The 26,610-nt window shown below is 46.8% G+C and overlaps 1 protein-coding gene across 1 annotated transcript; it reads right to left on the reverse strand.

Annotated features, from left to right (window-relative positions):
* Positions 1 to 19,992: 19,992 nt before the first annotated feature.
* On the reverse strand, positions 19,993 to 26,273 carry LOC125519803 (sodium/hydrogen exchanger 6-like). The gene is made up of 22 exons (XM_048684571.1): positions 26,041 to 26,273; positions 24,574 to 24,625; positions 24,423 to 24,482; positions 24,285 to 24,309; positions 24,118 to 24,203; positions 23,920 to 24,031; positions 23,772 to 23,834; positions 23,660 to 23,679; positions 23,487 to 23,581; positions 23,290 to 23,318; positions 22,943 to 22,974; positions 22,816 to 22,863; positions 22,681 to 22,741; positions 22,500 to 22,597; positions 22,355 to 22,430; positions 22,225 to 22,244; positions 21,797 to 21,894; positions 21,599 to 21,708; positions 21,364 to 21,453; positions 20,780 to 20,892; positions 20,505 to 20,596; positions 19,993 to 20,417 (listed from the first exon to the last, which is right to left on the reverse strand). Exons 1-22 carry the CDS (start codon positions 26,126 to 26,128, stop codon positions 20,344 to 20,346), a joined length of 1,542 nt encoding a protein of 513 aa, XP_048540528.1. The 5' UTR covers positions 26,129 to 26,273; the 3' UTR covers positions 19,993 to 20,343.
* Positions 26,274 to 26,610: the final 337 nt, after the last annotated feature.

The raw sequence follows: 26,610 nt of genomic DNA on the forward strand, positions 1-26,610 counted from the left end.
CGAACGTTCTGCCAGGTGCGGGAAGGGGAGACGACGGGGGGTTGGGGGGACGACGGGTCGTTGGGCCCGGCGACTTGGGATGGTGTGGCCCGCATGTCAGTTGGCTGGGCTTAGGCTCCTTGCGGTTTTGGTTTTTTTATTGTGCTCCTACTATAGTACTCTGGAACGTTCCGGAGATCGGAGGGACCGAGGGAGTGAGTTTAATAAAGGACCCCAGAGACTCTAAAAAAAGGACTCCGTAATTGGAACTCATTTTCCTTTTGCGGTTCCATATTTAGCACGCCGAGCCATGCCAATTGCCAATACCATATGGTTGCTAACACACCGTAAATAAATATACAGTAAGATTTTCTACGTGTTTTCTCATGGTGTTGGTTTAGTGTTTGTTTTCCTGTTCGTCTGAGTAAAACTGATTATTTGTTCTGCGATCAGATAAATTCATTCATGCTTTTAATAATTTTGAATATAAAAAAGTGCAAAGAGGTCCAGAGGTTAAAAAAAAACTCAAATCATAAGTGTCACACTCACACGTGTGACACGAAGCACTCCGGTCCTAACGATTTTTACAACTAAAGTTGTCGTCCGAAAAAAGAACTGAAATTCGCCATCCGAAAAGAAATTTGTTATTCTCATGTCCCCAAATTTGCCAAAGAAAATATTCAGAATTGCCATGTGTTCATGCCACAGTGACACTTATCAAGGTCTTAAAAATAAAGCTAAGACTTTCACCGAGGACATGCGGAAACATATTTCTTTTTTCTTGAAACGAAGGCATAAGATTTGCCTCATCAATTAAATAAAAAGAGAACAAAGTTTAGAGTTTTACAACACCCATAAATACGGCATAGCAATTACTCGCCCATACAAATATCTCCTAATTTCTTTGTGCCCGCGGTCACCCAAAGCTTGGCCTCGTGGACAATGGCAGTGAGAAGAATGGTCGTTGGCGCACTCTTATGACGAAACACCCGTGCATTTCTTTCATTCCAAATGGTCCAGGAGACAAGTATGGTGAGAGAGGCCAAAGCTTACCGGTTGGGGTTGCGATTGTCGGTTCTCTTGTCTCATCATTCGTAGACGGATTCATACATGTGCCACTCGGGTGTATCTATGTGCGCGAGACCAAGCCTCTCAATGAGAGACTTCCATATCCGAATTGTAAAGCGGCACTTGAAGAAAATGTGGGCACCCGTTTCTTGCTCCCTGTTGCAAAGTTTGCAGAGGCAACAATTTGGCCAACCTCATTGCTGTAAACGATCGGCAATCCAAATCCTATCTTGTATTGCCAACCACGCAAAAAAATTAACCTTTGAAGGTGCCCATGCCTTCCAAACCATACGGTCCAAGGGGGAAAGAGTCAAGCCTAGGAATTGAGCCTTGTACGCAGTGGCCGCCGTGTATATCCCGTCGTTCGCGTGCTTCCAGATGATGGTATCTTCAGTTTGCTCATGAAGGTGGACATCATTCAGGAGCATCCAAAAAGTGAAAAATTCCTGAATGTGGGCTACGGTTATAACCGCGACTTGGTTGATCTTGAGTATCCAAGCGTTCCCCTTGAGGGCCTCACGGACCTTCCAACTCTTTCGTTTCGAGGCCTCGAAGATGAGCGGTGCAATATCCTTAGGTTTGTGACCAAGGAGCCACGGGGAATCCCAAAAAGGCGTTTTGGCACCATCTCCCACCATGATAGTCGTAGAAGCATAGAAAAACTCGAAGTCCTTGACGGTGTAGGGGTTTCTCAGGCCAACCCATAATTTGCGGGGCTCGTTCCATTCATACCACAACCATCGAAGTCGCAAAAGCACGTGCGAATTTGTCGGTGTTGAGCACCCCCAGGCCACCGTATTCTTTTGGTCTACAAACCACCTTCCAGTTGACCTTGCATTTGGCTCCCGTTGTCTTGTCCGCACCGGACCAAAGAAAAGCCCTCTCAATTTTGTTAAGGCTATCGAGGCAGCCCTGAGGCACAACGAGGGGCGTGATGGAGAACACCGCTTGGGAGGAGATGACCGGCCTAACAAGAGTCGTACAACCGATGGTAGTAATGTTTTGGCCCTCTCAGGAAACCAATTTTCTGGTCGCCTTATCCTCAAGGTATTGGAAATCCATCTTCTTAAGTTGCCAAACTGAAAGTGGGAGGCCTAGGTATTTGATCAGAAAAGTGGCCCGTTGTCAGTGTCAAAACTGGCGGATCTCGGGTAGGGGGTCCCGAACTGTGCGTCTAGGCGGATGGTAACAGGAGGCAGGGGACACGATGTTTTACCCAGATTCAAGCCCTCTTGATGGAGGTAAAACCCTACGTCCTGCTTGATTAATATTGATGATATGGGTAGTACAAGAGTAGATCTACCACGAGATCAGAGAGGCTAAACCCTAGAAGCTAGCCTATGGTATGATTGTTGTTCGTCCTACGGACTAAAACCCTCTGGTTTATATAGACACCGGAGAGGGCTAGGGTTACACAGAGTCGGATACAATGGTAGGAGATCTACATATCCGTATCGCCAAGCTTGCCTTCCACGCCAAGGAAAGTCCCTTCCGGACACGGGACGAAGTCTTCAATCTTGTATCTTCATAGTCCAGGAGTCCGGCCGAAGGTATAGTCCGGCTATCCGGACACCCCCTAATCCACGACTCCCTCAGTAGCCCCTGAACCAGGCTTCAATGACGACGAGTCCGACCCGCAGATTGTCTTCGGCATTGCAAGGCGGGTTCCTCCTCCAAATACTTCGTAGAAGATTTTAAACACAAAGGTAGTGTCCGGCTCTGCAAAATAAGTTTCCACATATTGCCATAGAGAGAATAATATTTACACAAATCTAATCTGCTGACGTATTCCGTAGCGTGACATCACACCACGGCCAAGTCTTTATTTACTGTTCTACCTCAGCGCATTTAGCGAGGCGGTTTCCTTGGCACGTCTTGTCAAAGCAGAGGTCGTGTCCCCTTATTCCGGGATTCTCATCAATACGGGCGTGGGTAACCCAACCGCGCCATTGATTACGGCGCTTGGGAGATAAGCGAGGTTTACCAGGCTGGTGGGGACGCATAGTCGCGCCCACCCATATAAGTGAAGGAAATATGCCCTAGAGGCAATAATAAAGTTATCATTTATTTCCTTATTTCATGATAAATGTTTATTATTCATGCTAGAATTGTGTTAACCGGAAACATAATACATGTGTGAATACATAGACAAACAGAGTGTCACTAGTATGCCTCTACTTGACTAGCTCGTTAATCAAAGATGGTTATGTTTCCTAACCATGGACAAAGAGTTGTTATTTGATTAACGGGATCACATCATTAGTTGAATGATCTGATTGACATGACCCATTCCATTAGCTTAGCACCGGATCGTTTAGTATGTTGCTATTGCTTTCTTCATGACTTATACATGTTCCTATGACTATGAGATTATGCAACTCCCGTTTGCCGGAGGAACACTTTGTGTGCTACCAAACTTCACAACGTAACTAGGTGATTATAAAGGAGCTCTACAGGTGTCTCCAAAGGTACATGTTGGGTTGGTGTATTTCGAGATTAGGATTTGTCACTCCGATTGTCGGAGAGGTATCTCTGGGCCCTCTCGGTAATGCACATCACTGAAGCCTTGCAAGCATTGCAACCAATGAGTTAGTTGCGGGATGATGTATTACGGAACGAGTAAAGAGACTTGCCGGTAACGAGATTGAACTAGGTATTGGATACCGACGATCGAATCTCGGGCAAGTAACATACCGATGACAAAGGGAACAACGTATGTTGTTATGCGGTCTGACCGATAAAAGATCTTCGTAGAATATGTAGGAGCCAATATGAGCATCCAGGTTCCGCTATTGGTTATTGACCGAAGACGTGTCTCGGTCATGTCTACATTGTTCTCGAACCCGTAGGGTCCGCACGCTTAAGGTTACGATGACAGTTATATTATGAGTTTATGCATTTTGATGTACCGAAGTTTTTTCGGAGTCCCGGATGTGATCACGGACATGACGAGGAGTCTCGAAATGGTCGAGACAAAAAGATTGATATATTGGAAGCCTATATTTGGATATCGGAAGCGTTCCGGGTGAAATCGGGATTTTACCGGATTACCGGGAGGTTATCGGAACCCCCCGGGAGGTATATGGGCCTTAGTGGGCCTTAGTGGAAGAGAGGAGAGGTGGCCAGAGATGGGCCGCGCGCCCCTCCCCCCTTTGGTCCGAATAGGACAAGGAGAGGGGGCCGGGCCCCCTTCCTCCTCTCTCTCCTCTTTTCCCCCCTCCGCGAATCCTATTCCAACTAGGAAAGGGGGGAGTCCTACTCCCGGAAGGAGTAGGACTCCTCCTGGCGCGCCACCTCTTGGCCGGCCAGCCCCCCCCTTTGAGCCTTTATATACGGAGGCAAGGGGCACCCCTAGAGACACAAGTTGATCCATGTGATCATATTCTTAGCCGTGTGCGGTGCCCCCTTCCACCATAGTCCTCGATAATATTGTAGCGGCGCTTAGGCGAAGCCCTGTGACGGTAGTACATCAAGATCGTCACCACGCCGTCGTGCTGACGGAACTCTTCCCCGACACTTTGCTGGATCGGAGTCCGGGGATCGTCATCGAGCTGAACGTGTGCTAGAACTCGGAGGTGCCGTAGTTTCAGTGCTTGATCGGTCGGGCCGTGGAGACGTACGACTACATCAACCAAGTTAACGCTTCCGTTGTCGATCTACAAGGGTACGTAGATCACACTCTCCCCCTCTCGTTGCTATGCATCACCATGATCTTGCGTGTGCGTAGGAAAATTTTGAAATTACTACGAAACCCAACAGTGGCATCCGAGCCTAGGTTTTATATGTTGATGTTATATGCACGAGTAGAACACAAGTGAGTTGTGGGCGATATAAGTCATACTGCTTACCAGCATGTCATACTTTGGTTCGGCGGTATTGTTGGACGAAGCGGCCCGGACCGACATTACGCGTACGCTTACGCGAGACCGGTTCTCCCGACGTGCTTTGCACAAAGGTGGCTAGCGGGTGACCGTTTCTCCAACTTTAGTTGAACCGAGTGTAGCTACGCCCGGTCCTTGCGAAGGTTAAAATAGCACCAACTTGACAAACTATCGTTGTGGTTTTGATGCGTAGGTAAGATTGGTTCTTGCTTAAAGCCCGTAGCAGCCACGTAAAACTTGCAACAACAAAGTAGAGGACGTCTAACTTGTTTTTGCAGGGCATGTTGTGATGTGATATGGTCAAGACATGATGCTAAATTTTATCGGCAACTGGCAGGAGCCATATGGTTGTTGCTTTATTGTATGCAATGCAATCGCGCTGTAATGCTTTACTTTATCACTAAGCGGTAGCGATGGTCGTGGAAGCATAAGATTGGCGAGACGACAACGATGCTACGATGGAGATCAAGGTGTCGCGCCGGTGACGATGGTGATCAGGACGGTGCTTCGAAGATGGAGATCACAAGCACAATATGATGATGGCCATATCATATCACTTATATTGATTGCATGTGATGTTTATCTTTTATGCATCGTATCTTGCTTTGATTGACGGTAGCATTATAAGATGATCTCTCACTAATTATCAAGAAGTGTTCTCCCTGAGTATGCACCGTTGCGAAAGTTCTTCGTGCTGAGACACCACGTGATGATCGGGTGTGATAGGCTCTACGTTCAAATACAACGGGTGCAAAACAGTTGCACACGCGGAATACTCAGGTTATACTTGACGAGCCAAGCATATACAGATATGGCCTCGGAACACGGAGACCGAAAGGTCGAGCGTGAATCATATAGTAGATATGATCAACATAGTGATGTTCACCAATGAAACTACTCCATCTCACGTGATGATCGGACATGGTTTAGTTGATTTGGATCACGTGATCACTTAGAGGATTAGAGGGATGTCTATCTAAGTGGGAGTTCTTAAGTAATATGATTAAATTGAACTTAAATTTATCATGAACTTAGTCCTGGTAGTATTTTGCAAATCATGTTGTAGATCAATAGCTCGCGTTGTTGCTTCCCTGTGTTTATTTTGATATGTTCCTAGAGAAAATTGTGTTGAAAAATGTTAGTAGCAAAAATGCGGATTGGATCCGTGATCTGAGGTTTATCCTCATTGCTGCACAGAAGAATTATGTCCTTAATGCACCGCTAGGTGACGGACCTATTGCAGGAGCAGATGCAGATGTTATGAACGTTTGGCTAGCTCAATATGATGACTACTTGATAGTTTAGTGCACCATTCTTAACGGCTTAGAATCGGGACTTCAAAGACGTTTTTGAACGTCATGGACCATATGAGATGTTCCAGGAGTTGAAGTTAATATTTCAAGCAAATACTCGAGTTGAGAGATATGAAGTCTCCAACAAGTTCTATAGCTAAAATATGGAGGAGAATCGCTCAACTAGTGAGCATGTGCTCAGATTGTCTGGGTGCTACAATCGCTTGAATCAAGTGGGAGTTAATCTTCCAGATAAAATAGTAATCGACAGAATTCTCTAGTCACCATCACCAAGTTAGTAGAACTTCATGATGAACTATATTATGCAAGGGATGACGAAAACGACTCCCAAGCTTTTCATGATGATGAAATCAATGAAGGTAGAAATCAAGAAAGAGCATCAAGTGTTGATGGTTGACAAGACCACTAGTTTCAAGAAAAAGGGCAAAGGGAAGAAGGGGAACTTCAAGAAGAACGGCAAGCAAGTTGCTGCTCAAGTGAAGAAGCCCAAGTCTGGTCCTAAGCCTAAGACTAAGTGCTTCTACTGCAAAGGGACCGGTCACTGGAAGCAGAACTACCCCAAGTGATTGGCGGATAAGAAGGATGGCAAAGTGAACATAAGTATATTTGATATACATGTTATTGATGTGTACTTTACTAGTGTTTATAGCAACCCCTCAGTATTTGATACTAGTTCAGTTGCTAAGAGTAGTAACTCGAAACGGGAGTTGCAAAATGAACAGAGACTAGTTAAGGGTGAAGTGACGATGTGTGTTGGAAGTGGTTCCAAGATTGATATGATCATCATCACACACTCTCTATACTTTCGGGATTAGTGTTGAACCTAAATAAGTGTTATTTGGTGTTTGCGTTGAGCATGAATATGATTTGATCATGTTTATTGCAATACGGTTATTCATTTAAGTTAGAGAATAATTGTTGTTTTGTTTACATGAATAAAACCTTATATGGTTACACACCCAATGAAAATGGTTCACTGGATCTCGATCGTAGTGATACACATAATCATAATATTGAAACCAAAAGATGCAAAGTTAATAATGATAGTGCAACTTATTTGTGGCACTGCCGTTTACGTCATATTGGTGTAAAGCGCATGAAGAAACTACATGCTGATGGGCTTTTGGGATCACTTGATTATGAATCAGTTGATGCTTGCGAACCATGCCTCATGGGCAAGATGACTAAGACTCTGTTCTTCGGAACAATGGAGCGAGCAACAGATTTGTTGGAAATCATACATACTGATGTATGTGGTCCGATGAATATTGAGGCTCGCGACAGGTATCATTATTTTCTGATCTTCACAGATGATTTGAGCAGATATGAGCATATCTACTTGATCAAACACAAGTCTGAAACATTTGAAAAGTTCAAAGAATTTCAGAGTGAAGTGGAGAATCATCGTAACAAAAATAAAAGTTTCTACGATATGATCGCAGAAGTAAAATATTTGAGTTACGAGTTTGGCCTTCAATTAAAAACAATGTGAAATAGTTTCACTACTCACGCCACCTGGAACACCACAGTGTAATGGTGTATCCGAACATCATAACCGTACTTTATTAGATATGGTGCGATCTATGATATCTCTTACCGATCTACCACTATCGTTTTGGGGTTATGCATTAAAGACAGCTGCATTCATGTTTAAAAGGGCACCATCTAAATCCGTTGAGATGACACAATCTGAATTGTGGTTTGGCAAGAAACCAAAGTTTTCATTTCTTAAAGTTTGGGATTGTGATGCTTATATGAAAAAGTTTCATCCTGATAAGCTCAAACCCAAATCGGAGAAATATGTCTTCATAGGATACCCAAAGGAAACTATTGGGTACACCTTCTATCACAGATCCGAAGGCAAGACATTCGTTGCTAAGAATGGATCCTTTCTAGAGAAGGAGTTTTTCTCGAAAGAAGTGAGTGGGAGGAAAGTAGAAAACTTGATAAGGTAATTGTACCTTCTCCCTTATTGGAAAATAGTTCATCACAGAAATCTGTTCTTGTGACTACTACACCAATTAGTGAGGAAGCTAATGATGATGATCATGTAACTTCAGATCAAGTTACTACCGAATCTCGTAGGTAAACTAGAGTGAGATCCGCACTAGAGTGGTACGGTAATCCTGTTCTGGAAGTCATGTTACTAGACCATGACGAACTTGCGAACTATGAGGAAGCGATGATGAGCCCAGATTCCGCAAAATGGCTTGAGGCCATGAAATCTGAGATGGGATCCATGTATGAGAACAAAGTATGGACTTTGGTTGACTTGCCCGATGATCGGCAAGCCATAGAAAATAAATGGATCTTCAAGAGGAAGACGGACGTTGATAGTAGTGTTACTATCTACATAGCTAGAATTGTCGCAAAAGGTTTTCGACAAGTTCAAGGTGTTGACTACGATGAGAGTTTCCCACTCGTATCTATGCTTAAATCTGTCCGAATCATGTTAGCAATTGTCGCATTTTATGAAATCTGGCAAATGGATAACAAAACTGCAATCCTTAATGGATTTCTTAAAGAAGATTTGTATATGATGCAACCAGAAGTTTTTGTCAATCCTAAAGGTGTTAACAAAATATGCAAACTCCAGCGATCCATCTATGGACTGGTGTAAGCATCTCGGAGTTGGAATATACGCTTTGATAAGTTGATCAAAGCATATAGTTTTATACAGACTTGCGGTGAAGCCTGTATTTACAAGAAATTGAGTGGGAGCACTACAACATTTCTGATAAGTATATGTGAATGACATATTGTTGATCAAAAATAATGTAGAATTATTCTGCAAAGCATAAAGGAGTATTTGAAAGGAGTTTTTCAAAGAAAGACCTCGGTGAAGTTGCTTACATATTGAGCATCAAGATCTATAGAGATAGATCAAGACGCTTGATAAGGTTTTTCAATAAATACATACCTTGACAAGATTTTGAAGTAGTTTAAAATGGAACAGTCAAAGAAAGAGTTTCTTGCCTATGTTACAAGGTGTGAAATTGAGTAAGACTCAAAGCCCGACCACGGCAAAAGATAGAAAGAGAATGAATGTCATTCCCTATGCATTGGTCATAGGTTCTATAAAGTATGCCATGCTATGTACCAGATCTATTGTATACCCTACCACTGAGTTTGGCAAGGGAGTACAATAGTGATCTAGGAGTAGATCATTGGACAGCGGTCAAAATTATCCTTAGTGGAATATGGATATGTTTCTCGATTATGGAAGTGAAAAAAGGTTCGTCGTAAAGGGTTACGCCGATGCAAGTTTTGACACTAATCTAGATGAATCTAAGTCTCAATCTAGATACATATTGAAAGTGGGAGCAATTAGCTAGAGTAGCTCCGTGCAGAGCATTGTTGACATAAATATTTGCAAAATACTAACGGATCTGAATATAACAGACCCGGTGACTAAAATTATCTCACAAGCAAAACATGATCACACCTTAGTACTCTTTGGGTGTTAATCACATAGCGATGTGAACTAGATTACTGACTCTATTAAACCTTTGGGTGTTGGTCACATATCGATGTGGACTATGGGTGTTAATCACATGGCGATGTGAACTATTGCTATTAAATCACATGGCGATGTGAACTAGATTATTGACTCTAGTGCAAGTGGGAGACTGAAGGAAATATGCCCTAGAGGCAATAATAAAGTTATTATTTATTTTCTTATTTCATGATAAATGTTTATTATTCATGCTAGAATTGTATTAACCGGAAACATAATACATGTGTGAATACATAGACAAACAGAGTGTCACTAGTATGCCTCTACTTGACTAGCTCGTTAATCAAAGATGGTTATGTTTCCTAACCATGGACAAAGAGTTGTTATTTGATTAATGGGATCACATCATTAGTTGAATGATCTGATTGACATGACCCATTCCATTAGCTTAGCACCCGATCGTTTAGTATGTTGCCATTGCTTTCTTCATGACTTATACATGTTCCTATGACTATGAGATTATGCAACTCCCGTTTGCCGGAGGAACACTTTGTGTGCTACCAAACGTCACAACGTAACTGGGTGATTATAAAGGAGCTCTACAGGTGTCTCCAAAGGTACATGTTGGGTTGGCGTATTTCGAGACTAGGATTTGTCACTCCGATTGTCGGAGAGGTATCTCTGGGCCCTCTCGGTAATGCACATCACTAAAGCCTTGCAAGCATTGCAACTAATGAGTTAGTTGCGGGATGATGTATTACGGAACGAGTAAAGAGACTTGCCGGTAATGAGATTGAACTAGGTATTGGATACCGACGATCGAATCTTGGGCAAGTAACATACCGATGACAAAGGGAACAACGTATGTTGTTATGCGGTCTGACCGATAAAAGATCTTCGTAGAATATGTAGGAGCCAATATGAGCATCCAGGTTCCGCTATTGGTTATTGACCGAAGACGTGTCTCGGTCATGTCTACATTGTTCTCGAACCCGTAGGGTCCGCACGCTTAAGGTTACGATGACAGTTATATTATGAGTTTATGCATTTTGATGTACCGAAGTTTGTTCGGAGTCCCGGATATGATCACGGACATGACGAGGAGTCTCGAAATGGTCGAGACATAAAGATTGATATATTGGAAGCCTATATTTGGATATCGGAAGCGTTCCGGGTGAAATCGGGATTTTACCGGATTACCGGGAGGTTACCGGAACCCCCCGGGAGGTATATGGGCCTTAGTGGGCCTTAGTGGAAAAGAGGAGAGGTGGCCAGAGATGGGCCGCGCGCCCCTCCCCCCTTTGGTCCGAATAGGACAAGGAGAGGGGGCCGGCCCCCCTTCCTCCTCTCTCTCCTCTTTTCCCCCCTCCGCGAATCCTATTCCAACTAGGAAAGGGGGGGAGTCCTACTCCCGGAAGGAGTAGGACTCCTCCTGGCGCGCCACCTCTTGGCCGGCCAGCCCCCCCTTTGAGCCTTTATATACGGAGGCAAGGGGCACCCCTAGAGACACAAATTGATCCACGTGATCATATTCTTAGCCGTGTGCGGTGCCCCGTTCCACCATAGTCCTCGATAATATTGTAGCGGCGCTTAGGCGAAGCCCTGTGACGGTAGTACATCAAGATCTTCACCACGCCGTCGTGCTGACGGAACTCTTCCCCGACACTTTGCTGGATCGGAGTCCAGGGATCGTCATCGAGCTGAATGTGTGCTAGAACTCGGAGGTGCCGTAGTTTCGGTGCTTGATCGGTCGGGCCGTGGAGACGTACGACTACATCAACCAAGTTAACGCTTCCGTTGTCGATCTACAAGGGTACGTAGATCACACTCTCCCTCTCTCGTTGCTATGCATCACCATGATCTTGCGTGTGCGTAGGAAAATTTTGAAATTACTACGAAACCCAACAATAAGGGGATAAGGATCCATCTTTTCATCCACGCCTTCTTCCTCCTTTGCCTATCCATTTCCGCGCACTCGAGCTACAGCGCCCAAGTCCGCACACCCCACCTCAACCTTCTCCAGCCATGTCCGGAGCGGGAGGCAAGTGGATGGTCTCCTCCGTCACGGAGGGACACATCAAAAGACCGAGGAAGGCCGGATACTTGTCTAACGACATTGCGCACCGGCTTCCCGAAGAGGGGCAGCTCATCCCCACCCCTAGGCCCCATGAGAGGGTGGTGTTCCTCCCTCATTTTCTCTGCGGACTGGGCTTCCCTCTCCACCCATTTGTCCGGGGGCTCATGTTCTACTATGGCCTGGATTTCCATGATCTGGCCCCGAACTTTGTCCTCAACATCTCGGCGTTCATCGTCGTGTGCGAGGCTTTCTTCCGCATCCGCCCCCATTTTGGCCTATGGCTCAAGACTTTCAATGTCAAGCCGAAGGTGGTGCGCGGCACCCAGGCGGAGTGCGGAGGCGCCATGGTGGGCAAGATGCCCAACGTTCTATGGCTCGAGGGCTCCTTCGTGGAGTCCCTAAAGGGGTGGCAATCGGGGTGGTTTTACATCACCGAGCCGCGCGACCCTGAATGGGTCGCAGCCCCCGAGTTTCGATCCGGACCCCCTACGCGGCTCGCCTCCTGGAAAGAGACGGGCCTGTCGTGGGGTAAAAAAGGAGAGCTGACTGGACTCCAAACATGCGTCCAAACCCTGGTGGACAAGAAGCTCAAACTCGTCAACGTAGTCCAGGTTATGCTCATCCGCCGGATCCTCCCGTGTCAACAACGGGCCTTCAACCTGTGGGAGTTCGACCCGGCGCGGCATCAAACTCTAAGCAGGCTCTTCGACACGACGTACGAAGATGCCTGGAAGGTGCTTTTCAAGGACGCCGAGGCCCCCGCATCCGCTACCGAGGATCGCGGATTCAGCACGCAGCGTCACGCTCGCGCAGTAAGCTGTTTTTACCTTTTACAGGGTATTTAGTTTTTCATAGTTTGACTCCATGCGGGATCTAAGCTCTCTTGCCTTTGACAGGATTGGCAGGAGACGTCCGGACAGATCAACTGTCCGACTCTTTTGCCCGAAGGCCCAGCGGACGCTCGTTTGGCGAACATGCTGGTTCCGGCACCCTATGTGGTGCCGGAGAAGAAGGCCAAGAAGAAGGCCACGGGGACTCGAAAGAGTGCCCGGCGCCAGGAGGTGTCGGATTCATCATCCGACGACTCCAAGGCGCACTCCTCCCATGAAGACGAGGAGGAGGAAGAAGAGACCTCTCCCCCTCCAGCGGGGGAAGGGAAGAAAAGGAAGGCCGCCCCAACTGGGGAGACCGAAGGGTCCAAGAAGAGGAAGACCCCTCCTCCGGACTACTCCACCAACGCCGACGACGGCGAAGAGGAGTGGCCGCACAGGGCCAAGCCCCTGGCGAGATCGTAAGTATCCGGATACCAGAGTGATTCATAGTATTCCCCCATTGCGCAGCTTTTCCTTACGTCGAACATGTTTATGCAGTCCACCCAAAGACCGGCTTGACGTGTCGTCGAGCGGTTCCCTGGATTCGTCGGATGTGAATTCTCTTCCGGCGGCTACCTCCCCCCATCCTATGGACGACGCCGAGGCAGCGTCCCAACAGGTTCCGAGCTAGGAGGAGGTGGTCCTGGAGGCGCCGCAAGGCGACCTCCCGGACTCCAGGCGTGAAGGGGATAGAACCCCCAAGGGTTCCAAGTCCAGCTTTGAGCCGGACACCGCACCGGAACCTTCAACGGTTCCGGACTCCGGTAGGCAGCCTCCTTCCAAGAGGATCAAGCCTACCGAGCCGGTGACCTCCGTCCAAACGGAGGCACCGGACAATTTGCTGGAGGTGCTTAACGGCGCCTCCATCGACGAGGAGCACCGCACTATTATGAGTGCGGTGATCCAGAAGGTTCAGTCCGCCAAGAGCGGACTGACTGAAGCCTGTGCCAGCCTTCTAACAGGCTTCGAGGTAAGTAAAGAATATGTAAAAATATGTCGGCTTCACTGCTAGCATCCGCCGCACTGACTGCGGAGGTGGGCACGCTGAAGCAGAACCTCGAGCGGTCCGAGAACGAGCTCGGCCATGCCAAGAGGCAACTCGAGGAGACGGAAGGTAAGAAATACCTTATTGAAATATGTGAAAGGTGCAATTGCAAAAAGTGACAGGATTAACGCGGCTATTGTAGGGGCCACAACTGAGGTGGCGACCCTTAAGCAAGCACTGTCCGAGGCCGAGAAGAGGGCGGCCACGGAGCGCACCGAGTGGGAGAAGCATGAGACGCAGGTTGGCGAGGTGCGGTAAGAGCTCCAGGCTCTCATGAAAAAACATGAGAGTTTGGAGCTTGACTCAAAGACGCGAGAGTCTGAGCTTGCGGTGGCCATTGAAGATGCCAAGTCTGCCAAGGCCGAAGCCCAGAAGGCCCTCCAGGAGGTTGAGGCAATAAAAAAGATAGCGGCGGGTAAGGCATTCTTTATGCAAAGCAAGCACATAAAAGTGAATTACTTGTTACTTACCTGAATCCGAAGCTCTCCAGGAGCATTCGCAGACTTGCCCCATAGTGTGTCGGATGCCGCCGCCTTCTACCGAGCCGAGGAGGGGAGCTCGACGGAGAAGGTGTTTTGGTCTCAATATGCTGAGGCCGAACACCCGATGCCCTTAAGCGACCAGCTGAAACAGCTGGTTGAGCTCCATAAGGTGGCCGAATAGGCTATGAAGGGCCTCATAGTCTGGCTGTGGCCTAGAGAGGTCATGTCTGGGAGCTACTTCGGGCTGGTGAGGCGGCTGGTGGAGGCCTGTCCAAGGCTCGAAGTCATCAAGTGCTCCGTATGCATCGAGGGTGCCCGTAGAGCGCTTGCCCGTGCGAAGGTGCACTGGGGCAAGCTGGATGCTGAGAAGCTTGTGAAGGACGGGTCACCGTCGGGCAAGGAGCATCGCAAGCCCGAGATGTATTATGAGAGCGCTTTGAAGGGTGCCCGCCTTGTGGTGGATGAATGTTCCATGGATGTAATTTTTCAGTAAACTCACTTGTTTTGTCCGGTGCGCTGAAAACTTGTTCATGTGCGCTAAGCAATGCTTTTTGAATTTAAAATATTACCTTCTGTGCGGCCATTTATCAAATTTGAGAGATGGCGAGTCGTCGGCTTCTGCCCCCATGGCACGAGTGTTGGGGTGTTCGGGATAAACATGAGCGCTCTTTTTCCCATTCTTGGGTCCTTCGAGGGAGGTGCTCAACACAACGAACAAGGCAATCGGACTATAATGCTTGAACACTCTCACTTAGCCATAGAATTCTATAATTTTAAATTTCGGCGAAGCCCCTAGTGTTCGGAAGACCGAGTTCGGGGCGCTATCCACACCTAGGCCGGACAAAGCCGACTCCTCGCTCTAAGCGGCATAAGTCTTTAAGGACTCGAAAACCTCTTGAACAGCGACCAGCTCTCGCCTCATCATGACGGTCAGTTTTAGCTTTCTGTACTGAGGTGCTTAGCGCAGCTCAACTGGGGCACAATCGCAGTACTTCTCCTAGTGCTACCTTAGCCGATATAACGGAACGTAAGGTACCAAAACATAGGAGCCGGGCAAAACCAACTATTGACCCAAGACATGATTCGGAGCCGATGCATATAATGTTATAAGTTCGGGGTGCCGCACTTGTGAAAGTGTTCGGACTTCTCACACCGTATTGTGGGGTACTTAAGCCCCTGTCGTATTGGCCGTACCAAAGTGTACGGGTGCAACATGTCATTAATGAACACATATTCGTAAAAAAAGTAATGCAATAATAGACGGAACCTATGCATTGTTTATTTAAAAAAGCTGCGATCAAAGCAGAACGATACAAATACTGTAATAAGCAAAAGATGGGACTATTTAACATGTCCTTTCCAGGGGTAAGCTGCGGAATGTTATGTGAAACAGGTATACTGCTCGTTATAGAGACCACCTTAGAGTTCCATAGTGCGGCGTAGTTTTCTGCTTCCCTGGTTGTATCGTCTGTGCGGCAATTGTACTGCCGGACAAGCCTTCCGAAGAATGGAGTCCTGAAAATAAGAGAAAATTAAGAAATCGGCAGCCCCTAGTGCGGTTTAAGCCGCGTTTATGCTTGCTCGGAACGTGCCCGGCGGTCTTGTTGTAGGTTACTCCGGACGCGCTTGACGGTGTCTAGACGTTTAATGGCCGGACTGGAGAATTGCCTTGAGAGGCTGCTTTGTACTTCCGTTGTGATAGCCGCCGTATGCTCCTCCGTTCGGAGAGAGCGTTCGGTGTTTCCATTGACCGTGATGACTCCTCGAGGGCCTGGCATCTTGAGCTTGAGGTATGCGTAGTGCGGCACCGCATTAAACTTGGTAAATGCGGTTCGCCCGAGCAGTGTGTGATAACCACTGCGGAACGGGACTATGTCGAAGATTAACTCCTCGCTTCGGAAATTATCCGGAGATCCGAAGACCACTTCAAGTGTAACTGAGCCTGTACAGTTGGCCTCTACACCTGGTATGACGCCTTTAAAGGTCGTTTTAGTGGGTTTAATCCTCGAGGGATCGATGCCCATTTTCCGCACTGTATCCTGGTAAAGCAGGTTCAGGCTGCTGCAACCGTCCATAAGGACTCTAGTGAGGTGAAATCCGTCAATAATTGGGTCTAGAACCAATGCGGCGAATCCGCCATGACGGGTGCTAGTGGGGTGGTCCCTTCGATCAAAAGTGATCGGGCAGGAAGACCATGGGTTGAACTTTGGGGCGACTGGCTCCATCGCGTATACGTCCCTTAGCGCACGCTTCCGCTCCCTCTTGGGGACGTGGGTTGCGTATATCATGTTCACCGTCCGCACTTGTGGGGGAAAACCTTTCTGTCCACTGTTGTTCGGCGGCCGGGGCTCTTCCTCGTCATCGCTATGCAGCCCCTTATCTCTGCCTTCGGCATTTAACTTGCCCGCCTGATTGAACACCCAACAATCCTTGTTGGTGTGATTGGCTGGTTTTTCGGGGGTGCCATGTTTCTGGCATGAGTAGTCGAGTATTCGGTCCAAATTGGACGGGCCCGGAGTATTTCTTTTGAATGGCTTTTTCCGCTGAACGGGCTTAGAGCCTCTGAATCCGGCATTAACTGTCGTATCCTCAGCATTGTCGCCGTTAATGCGGCGCTTTTGCTTGTTGCGACGCGACCTGCCACTGTTGTCCTTGGTATCCGAATTACCAGGGCTCTTGGTCATGTTATTGTTGCGAGCTAGCCAGCTGTCTTCTCCCGCGCAAAAGCGGGTCATAAGTGTCGTGAGGGCTGCCATAGATTTCGGGTTTTCGTGTCCTAGGTGCCGTGCAAGCCACTCGTCGCGGATGTTATGCTTGAAGGCTGCTAGGGCCTCTGCGTCCGGACAGTCGACGATTTGATTTTTCTTGGTTAGGAACCGTGTCCATAATTGTCTGACCGATTCCTCTGGCTGCTGAATTATGTGGCTAAGGTCATCGGCGTCTGGTGGTCGCACATAAGTGCCCTAGAAATTGTCGAGGAATGCGGTTTCCAGGTCCTCCCAACAACCAATTGATTCTGCTGGCAAGCTGTTAAGCCAATGCCGAGTTGGTCCTTTAAGCTTGAGTGGGAGGTATTTGATGGCGTGTAGGTCATCACCGCGGGCCATGTGGATATGAAGGAGATAGTCCTCGATCCATACCGCGGGATCTGTTGTGCCATCATATGATTTGATGTTCACGGATTTGAAACCCTCAGGGATTTGATGATCCATTACTTTATCTGTGAAGCATAGTGGGTGTGCGTCGCCTCTGTATTGGGCTATATCACGACGCAGCTCAAATGAGCTTTGTCTACTGTGTGCGGCCCGGCCGGATTGACTGTATCCGGAGTGACGATTATCGTCTCGTGCCGTGGGGCGCCCACGCGATCCGTAGATCGATCTTATTTGCCTTGCCTTGTCCTCCAATATATCTCGCAGGTCTGGCGCATTTTCCCATGCCTTGGTATTTTTTGAGCGGCGCCGGGGTGCGGCTTGAGTGGAGGGCCGAGAGGCTTCTCTGTCGCGGCCACGGGGTGGCCGATCGGCCGCATCATGCGCTGGTGATGTAGGTTTAGGTGCTTCCTCCTCTAGTCGGGGTAGCAACCTGTGCTTTGGGTAGCTCTTGGAGGGGCGTTCGAGTTCATACTCTTCGGCCGCAAGGACTTCAGTCCATCTGTCGGCTAGCAAATCTTGATCAGCTCTAAGCTGTTGCTGTTTTTTCTTGAGGCTGCTCGCCGTGGCCATAAGCCTGCGTTTGAAACGCTCTTGTTCGACGGGATCCTCCGGCACGACAAATTCGTCGTCGTCGAGGCTTGCCTCGTCTTCGGAGGGAGGCATATAATTATCGTCCACAACCTCTCTGTTTGCCGCTCTCTCATGAGGGCTGGCTTCTCCATCCTCCTGTGCTGAATCTTGCTGGAGGTGGTTGTCTTCGGCACTGTCCGGGGTGTTATTATCTCCCGTGCCAGAATCATCGTTTTTGCTTTGGCGGGATTTAGAGCGGCGCCGCTGACGCCGGCGCTTAGGCTGCTTCTTGGAGGGGTCATCCTCCGCTGTTCCATCGCCATTGCCTTCTTTTGGGGTGTCCACCATGTATATATCATACGACGAGGTGGCTTTCCAGTGCCCTATAGGCGCTGGTTCTTGATCGTCTCCTGCATCGGCGTCCATACCGTCGATGTCTTCAGAGTCGAAGTCGAGCATGTCGGTTAAATCATCGACAGTGGCTACGAAGTGGGTGGTGGGTGGGCTTTGAATTTCTTCATCATCCGCATCCCAACCTTGCTGACCATAGCTTGGCCAGGGCTCTCCTAAAGAGAGAGACTTTAGTGAATTCAGAATATCGCCGAAGGGCGAGTGCTGAAAGATGTCCGCGGCGGTGAACTCCATGATCGGCGCCCAATCGGGTTCGATCGGTAGGGGCGCGGAGGGCTCGGAGTCTGGAGAGGAGTCCGGCTCCTTGGAGTCACGGGCTTCGCAGAGAATAGGGCTGGTGTTCGGCTCGATCGCCGTAGAGATTGCAGCCCCCGAGGCGGTGTCCAACCACCCATCCTTGATTGGCGCAGTTGGCTCCGAATTAAGGGTCGGAGCTGATGCGGGTGCGGCCTCCAGGGCACTGTTCGGCGGTAGAGCTAGATCATGCCCATCGTGACAGTGCGGCGCGCTCGGCTGCGGCTCGAATCCGTCGAAGATCAAGTCTCCGCGGAGGTCCGCTGTGTAGTTTAAACTTCCAAATCTGACCTGACGGCCAGGGGCGTAGCTTTCGATCTGCTCCAGATGGCCAAGCGAATTGGCCCGCAGTGCAAAGCCGCCGAATATGAAGATCCGTCCGAGGAGAAAGGTCTCACCTTGGATCGCATCGCTGTTAATGATTGGAGAAGCCATCGGGCCTAAAAGTGACGACACAGAGGAACTCTCAATGAAAGCACCAATGTCGGTGTCAAAACCGGCGGATCTCGGGTAGGGGGTCCCGAACTGTGCGTCTAGGCGGATGGTAACAGGAGGCAGGGGACACGATGTTTTACCCAGGTTCGGGCCCTCTTGATGGAGGTAAAACCCTACGTCCTGCTTGATTAATATTGATGATATGGGTAATACAAAAGTAGATCTACCACGAGATCAGAGAGGCTAAACCCTAGAAGCTAGCCTATGGTATGATTGTTGTTCGTCCTACGGATTAAAACTCTCCGGTTTATATAGACACCGGAGAGGGCTAGGATTACACAGAGTCGGTTACAATGGTAGGAAATCTACATATCCGTATCGCCAAGCTTGCCTTCCACGCCAAGGAAAGTCCCTTCCAGACACGGGACGAAGTCTTCGATCTTGTATCCTCATAGTCCAGGAGTCCGGCCGAAGGTATAGTCCGGCTATCCGAACACCCCCTAATCCAGAACTCTCTCACCCGTCTTGCCGGCATGCTCTGAAGGATTTGCTCAAAGTCAATGTGGTTGCAACAAATAGGCACAACCGAGCTTTTTTGGAAGTTGAAGCAAAAACCCGTCACGTCCCCAAAGCCTCTCAGGATAGAGGCGAGATTGTCGATGTCTCGTTTGATGGGAGCCACAAAGACCGCCGCATCGTCCGCATAGAGGAGGTGTGGAAACAGATTTCGTAGGCATGTGGAAACGCCATTACGCCAGTAATAATTTCCAGATGCGTTCAATCCAGCGGTCCAAGTCGACGGGGACGAAAGCAGACAGCTACAGCCGGGGGAGCTGCAAACACACACACACACACATTCCTGAAGACCGAAGAGCGTTCCACTACGTGAAGAAAAATCAGCAAACAAGTTATGATTTCGAGTGGGCTCGGAACATGCGGCAAATAAAAAGAGGAAAAGGGAAAAGACACATGGATGCCTTGCTTGGTGGGGTGATAGAATCAGTCCCTTCCCTCCACTGGGAACTGGGACCAGTTCGATTCAACATCCAACTGTAAAGAAAAAGAGCACAGCACAGTACAGGATCTTCCATTCTCTTCACAAAACATCTGCTAGCGTTGCTAACCTGGTACCTTAAACGTGCAGGTCCTATCATCTACTTACATGTGGAGCAAGCTATCATTGTCGACGGCCCATGAGATGCTGCTATGTCTTTCCTCTGTGTTTGTTAGTTGGAGTGTCAGATGCTGCCTTGGCCTAATGGTGACACGGAAGCGACTGCGCGACACCGTTCAAATGGAGCTCTTCAGCCCGTCTCTCGAGCCGGTAATCCATGGCTCTCCAGGTCTTGCAGCTCGTTAGATCTCCGCGGCGCTCCGTCTGCTTTGCGTTCAGAGGCAGTCAGTCCAGAAGGAATAGGAAAGCTGTATGTAAAGACTAAGGTGCAATCAATCAAAACAGACTTACTAGGACCATGTTCGTCGTCATCGCTATCGCCATTTTGAGATGTGAAAAATGGAGTGAGGTAGTTTCTGTCCAATGCAGCCAAGGAGGGCGTGCTGCAACAACAGTCAAAACAGGTGGATTCAAATGCATTGAAGAATTCCTGTGGAAAATCATGTGCCTAAACTTGGTGTCATTAAAAAACCTTGTGCAGCCTATTAAAAAACTTTCAGTGCTCCTGCAGCCATGAAAAGCATGTGCTATCCTTTGATTTAGCAAAATTTTAACTGCTGGCTTACTTTTTCTGGATTTCTTGGAGTTTCAGTTTGAATTTGCTTGTGGTAGAAGTCCCCTCTTCATTGCCCAGTTCTATGTTGCCCGCATTATTGTTCCCCTCATAGTTCTCCTGGTCCTGCAAGTCAACAATCAATAAAACTAGTAAAAATTTACAAATCATAAAGGATGCTCAAGAGCTACCTACAAGCCTTTATCAGTAGAAGAAAGAATACACCAGTAACCCATGAAGATCCCATACCTATCACATGTATGCATATACGGGCCACAACAAGGCTGCATTATCCCATGAGGCCATGACAGAACCAGTGACAACCACAACCATAAGAAGTTTTTTGGAAAGTTTCTAACGAAACCTCTATGTTATGAGCATAGAGCCTACCAGAGCATAGTTTACGCTGCCGCGGTGAAAGCTATACTGAACAACAACACAATCGTGCCCAATTTTCCCAGGGGAAAATGCAAAAGCTTTGCGTTGATAGATAAGAAGTTTAATTACAAGCCTGGATTGTGATTTGTAACCATGCCATCGTATAGGAAGAAATGTAGGATATAGCTTAGTTATTTTTATGAGGTGCATATTACTTGCCTCAAGTGAAGGGCGACGACCATCATTACCATCTCCCACAACATGTAGAGCTTCAAGCATTGTGCTTGTTGAGCCTCCAATCAGAAGTACCTGGATTATCGCCATGCGAGAAATTATTCGGGATGGTCTACACTCGGTACTAGCAGAAGTAGCAATACCAGCATGTCTTCCTATTGCCATAGCAGTTCTTTCACTAATGACATCTCTAGTGTAGTTTGATTGTTTGATATCTTACTGTTAGAACAACAATAGATATGGTAGCACTCAAAATTGTCTGTCCATGGCCATCAGGAAGATCATGAACAGATTGAAGAGCAAGGGCAAAAGCCATAGCCCCTCTAAGACCTGCACAAGTAAATGCACAAAAACTTTGATAGAACTGCTTAATATGCCAAAAATTATACTGAGCAAGCATGCTTGTCAGACTACATACCACTATACCAAAGTGCCTGTTGATATTGCCTGGATATTTGCCGCTGAGGTGGCCGTACCATATTTACCAAGAAAGCACACGAGAAAACATTTGCAGCCCTTCAAAATAAGAGGACACGGCAAAAACAAGCAACTTGAGCAAACTCATATACACGAATAATGTGCAGTTACCCAGTTCAGTTAAGAAATTTAGAGCCTGCCCCGCAAATGCTTCAGCTTGAGCATCGATCTATTGTATACCAAACACGATGCCATTTTTATAATGCTTTTGTGGTTCTGTCAGATCTTATTAAGTCTGTCGTATCGGGAGGTTGGTGTTCAGTTGTTGACAGCTTATTGGCAGACATACAAACGAACCCTCCAACCTCACCAAACGAACCTTATGAAACAGCAACAATGGAATTTGAACAAGGCCGAATGAAAGCATACCTTGCAACTAATATGAAGATCTTCATGAAACGAACGAAGTAAATGCTAAGGAAAAGGAAAAATAGCAGTGTATCTCATAAGAAGGAATTATGCACAGTATAAAGTAGCTCCCAGTCAAAGTGAAGGATACAACTGAGAAAAATATGAACCCAATGTGTGACCAGCTTTGACGCTCCATCGCAATATCAAATCCCATATATATGAATCTGTAGGGAGATTAGACAAGTTTGTATGTAAATTTACCAAAAACAGAAAGCTTTTAAGTGTTGACTTACACAAAAGTTTCTGCTAATGACGAAAGCAGATGGAAAAGTGCAGCAGTGAAACGCTGGGAGTCTTCTGACAAGTTCGAGAATGTGTATCTCTTCATCACCTAAAAAGAAAAGTTCCACTATCAAGTACATAACTGCAGGCAGAAATAATAATCCCTGACTGCCTCATTTAAGTTGAACCTACGATTCCAGTAAAGAGTATTGAGACTATGCCAGACAGACCGAAGCCTTCAGCTAGCATGTACCTGCAAATGAATTTACAATTGAATCTAGAAGCCTCAAAGCCTGAGAAAAAGTAATTCAAGTAAGGTGTGCTTACGAGAAGTATGGGAAAAGTACAAACAAGCAGCTCTCGAGGTTATAAAGGCTGAAAAAAAAGGAGTTGCTTATTATATCCAGGTAAACTTTGTTTCCCCCCAAAAAAATTTATCAGGGATGTTACTTACTTCTCAACACCAAGTGTTGAATACTTGAAGAGGTTTTACAGAATTAAGGACTAACAGATGGTTATCAGCATGCCAAAATAATGCAAAATACAACCTAACGGCATGCTAACACAAGATCAGTTTTTATTTAATCCAGATATGAAAAGAACACATCTAGGTTTAATTTTTCCACCAAAAGCATGTAAGCAGTGTCCTCATATTCAAGCAGAGCAACAAACCAATATTGTGTGATCAATGCTTCAGAAAGCATTACCAAAAAAAACATCACATATAAATTGCAGCTTTCAGTGGGAGAAAACCATTAAAGCTCTGCTAATGATGCAAAAAGTAGGGTGAAGGAAGGATATGAGAGCAGAAATAAATCCAGCTCCAACACCTGCAAAGATAAAAGTAGCTAGAAAGTCAGTTCTCTACTGCCATGCAATTTGCACTCATATGCATAAGCATAAAATAAAACCAGGGGAGATAAACCACAGTGACATCAAAACTGTAGGCAGGAAATCTGTAGCAAATGACCATATGAATACACTGTTTGTCACCATACCTGTTGACATTGACCCAAAGAAGTTCTCGAGAAACCTTAAGATAACTACGAAAATGTTTTGGCTAGAAGCATTCGTCCTCAGAGATGCCATAGTCCTGAAGATGAAGGGAGTCAAGGCGGATCCGGAAGAAGCAAATGAATGAACCAAAGGAGATCACAAATACTGCGCTGACCTGTACAAGGAGATTGCCATCTTCATCGCCACAAAACAGATTGATATCAAGCAAGGTGTAAGTATCAGTAAGAGTAATAATACTAACAATTTTACGTAAACAGAAATCATACAGCATCATTTAGCACAGATTCACCGAAAACCAGCGCATAGAGGTTCACGTCCGTGCCAAGTTCCTGCAGTTAAATGAAAAGTAAGTAATCATTGCTTCTAGGATACCAGTAAACACAGTGTACTAGTACCTAAGTTGGTGACAGAAACCTGAAATATCGACAGCACAGTTACAGGATCAGTTGCTGACACAAGGGCACCAAACATCATACACTCAACCAGAGGCATCCTATAGACAAGATGTATTAACCCAGCAAGATAGCTGCAATGACAGCGCATCATCAGATGTTCACAGGTCAAAGGGTTGGCATACAATATGAATGCAAGCAAAGTAGTCTAGACTCTTACACTAAAACACCGGTGACAATGGAGGCAATTAAGGTTCCAACGATTGCAAAAGTAATAATAGCACCAAAGTTTGAGAAGAATGGTTTCTGCAATCACAGAGATAGTATATTTTAGCTGCAGCTAGACAGAATCTCGAAAAATAGGGGCATGGGAAATGCAGCACTTACTGGTGCTAAGCTGAAGCCGGACTGGGTAGCATGCAGTCAAGCAAAACATTTTGCGTGAGATTTACAAAAGACATAGCGGGAAGTATAATGAAGCATTTTTGGAAAAGGGAGGTAAAATGAAACATATGCCAAGGATATAATATGATAGGAGGCAGCAAGAACAGAAAGAAGAGCTCCTCCCGGAAATTGAACCATCTCCTGAAATTACAAAGAAAAGGATATCATATCAGCATGGTAAACAAGGAACATATTGAGACGCTTAGGTTCTTGGGAAGAAGGCAGTATATACCTTGTACTTTTCTGGGCGTTAGATACGCTAGCAAGACCTCCCACGATCAACCCTGCCATAAGTGGATGGTAGGTTATCATAGAGTCACAATAGAAGAGATTTATCTAATTCCTGGACCAAGTATAACTAAAACTGTAACTTGCAGACGTCCTCATCTTTTTGCAGACCAGCAGCAAAATCACAAGAGGGATCAGCAACCAAAATTATGAAACCATTGGGTCTTGCAGGTATACACTGATAAAAATGCCCAAATGCTCACATATGCAAAACGGATATAACCAGTTGATACTGCAGGTATGTTATGAAACTTCATTCCCATCATTATTTATAACCTCAGGACTCAGGTTTCAGCGTAATAAAGAAACAATTTCGAAATGAGTAGGAGTTTCATATCCAGGGGAGATCACCCCCCCCCCCCCCCAACCCCCTATTCAATTAGAGCATGAAACAATGTTCCCAAAGTGCTGACAAAATTCATTGATGAAGATACTTCATTATTGCAAACCTTGCAAAACCTCATACTCAAAATTGTCTCTCTTGTCGGGAACAAAGAAAGAAAAGCACTCAGTTATGAACAATGTATCCATTTGCTACGGTGCTGCTTGACTTTTTTTTATCCTCGATAACAGGGGGATAAATTAGTATGAAATTTAATATAACATTATGTGAACTACATCGATGAATTTGTTCAGAATTTTTTGAAACATTTAATCCTGAATTTGTATGCGATTTTCTCAAAAAGGTGGGAAGTTGCGCTGGACATGAAGCAGTTTTCCATGCCAAAATAGACCATACATTATGGCCCTTGAGATGAAGGGTGGAGCCACAACATGGGCATGATGCGACATGAAGAAAGCGCAGCTCCTATTTTGCTACAGTATTTAAAGGCATGAGAACATCAGCACAGATACACAACAAAAAAATATGTACAAAAAGGAAAAGGAATGAAGCATTCGTTTTACGTAGAGCCTTCGTGATCAGTTGCCTGACCAGTTGTTTCATGCTTCTGTAACTAATTTTCTGAAGCAGATTAAACTGAGTACAACACACCACAGTTCAGCAACTGCAAGCTAAGCCTTCGTGATCTAAAGCAAGCCCACAATCAAATGGTCAGACATGGCCAGATTCATCTATAAATAGGCCACTGTGTTCTTGATTCATGAATCTGTAATTTTTGGAGTTGGACTGAGAATTTTTTTAGTTCGCGCAGCAACAGATTCAGCAGTTGACTATTGTTACAGGCTTCATCGTGCTATCCGCCAATCATCATTCGAAGTTCAACATCATTTAACCAGCATTTGATCGCCCAAACCCCAACAAAGTAAACCCGCTACTGTAGAACTGCCTCCCGTTTTCGCGGCCAACCGACACGTGTCACGAAACCGCAGTAACCCTGGAGAGGCCACATCAATCAAACAGCCCAGAATCTTCAAAATGGCGCGGGCGCCGGACGTACAGCAGACGTACCGATGAGGAGCGACGCGCTGGCCTCGGGGAGGTAGTAGACCCTGCGGCGGCGGAGGAGGTGGCTGAGCACGAACGCCAGCACCAGCATCGATATCTGCAGCAGGATCCCCACCCCCGCCGCCTCCTCCTGCTCCTCCACCGTCGGCGCCCCCTGCGGCGGCGCCCCCCCCGCCCTCCCTCCCTCCCCCTCTCCCTCGCAAGCTCTCGCGGGTGCGAATGCTTCCTTGGCTTCGGCGCCTCGTTTGATTCCCGATGATTCCCTTTTCGGGATATTTGTGGCTGTTTTCCTTTCGAAAGTTCTGTTTCCGCCTCTGAAATTGTCTTCGGGTTTCCTCTCGTGCTCGTTCCTCTCTGCGTGGACGGCTGGGATGCGTTTGACTGTACCTGACGGCTGGGATGCGGCTGGGACTGGGGGAGCTTGCCACGTCTCCGTGGACATTTGCACGGAGGAAGCATGAAAGAACATTGAGTTGAGTTTTACTTACAACATCTTCAACAACCGTCCAACGCGTCACGCGCTAAAAATCACTTTCCCGCGTGTTTTTTGAATGGATTTGCGTGACCGACAAC

This window comes from Triticum urartu, chromosome 7 (assembly GCF_003073215.2).
Source record: "Triticum urartu cultivar G1812 chromosome 7, Tu2.1, whole genome shotgun sequence".
NCBI lineage: Eukaryota > Viridiplantae > Streptophyta > Magnoliopsida > Poales > Poaceae > Triticum > Triticum urartu.

What these genes read in the sequence shown, in the direction of transcription:
- LOC125519803 (XM_048684571.1), bottom strand. Translation starts at nt 26,128, where the DNA reads ATGCTGGTGCTGGCGTTCGTGCTCAGCCACCTCCTCCGCCGCCGCAGG. An exon ending in TCATTAGCAGAAACTTTTGT is followed by an intron (nt 22,431 to 22,499) that starts GTAAGTCAACAC and finishes ATCTCCCTACAG; the next exon opens with ATTCATATATATGGGATTTG. An exon ending in ATCTTCATATTAGTTGCAAG is followed by an intron (nt 21,895 to 22,224) that starts GTATGCTTTCAT and finishes CTTATTTTGAAG; the next exon opens with GGCTGCAAATGTTTTCTCGT.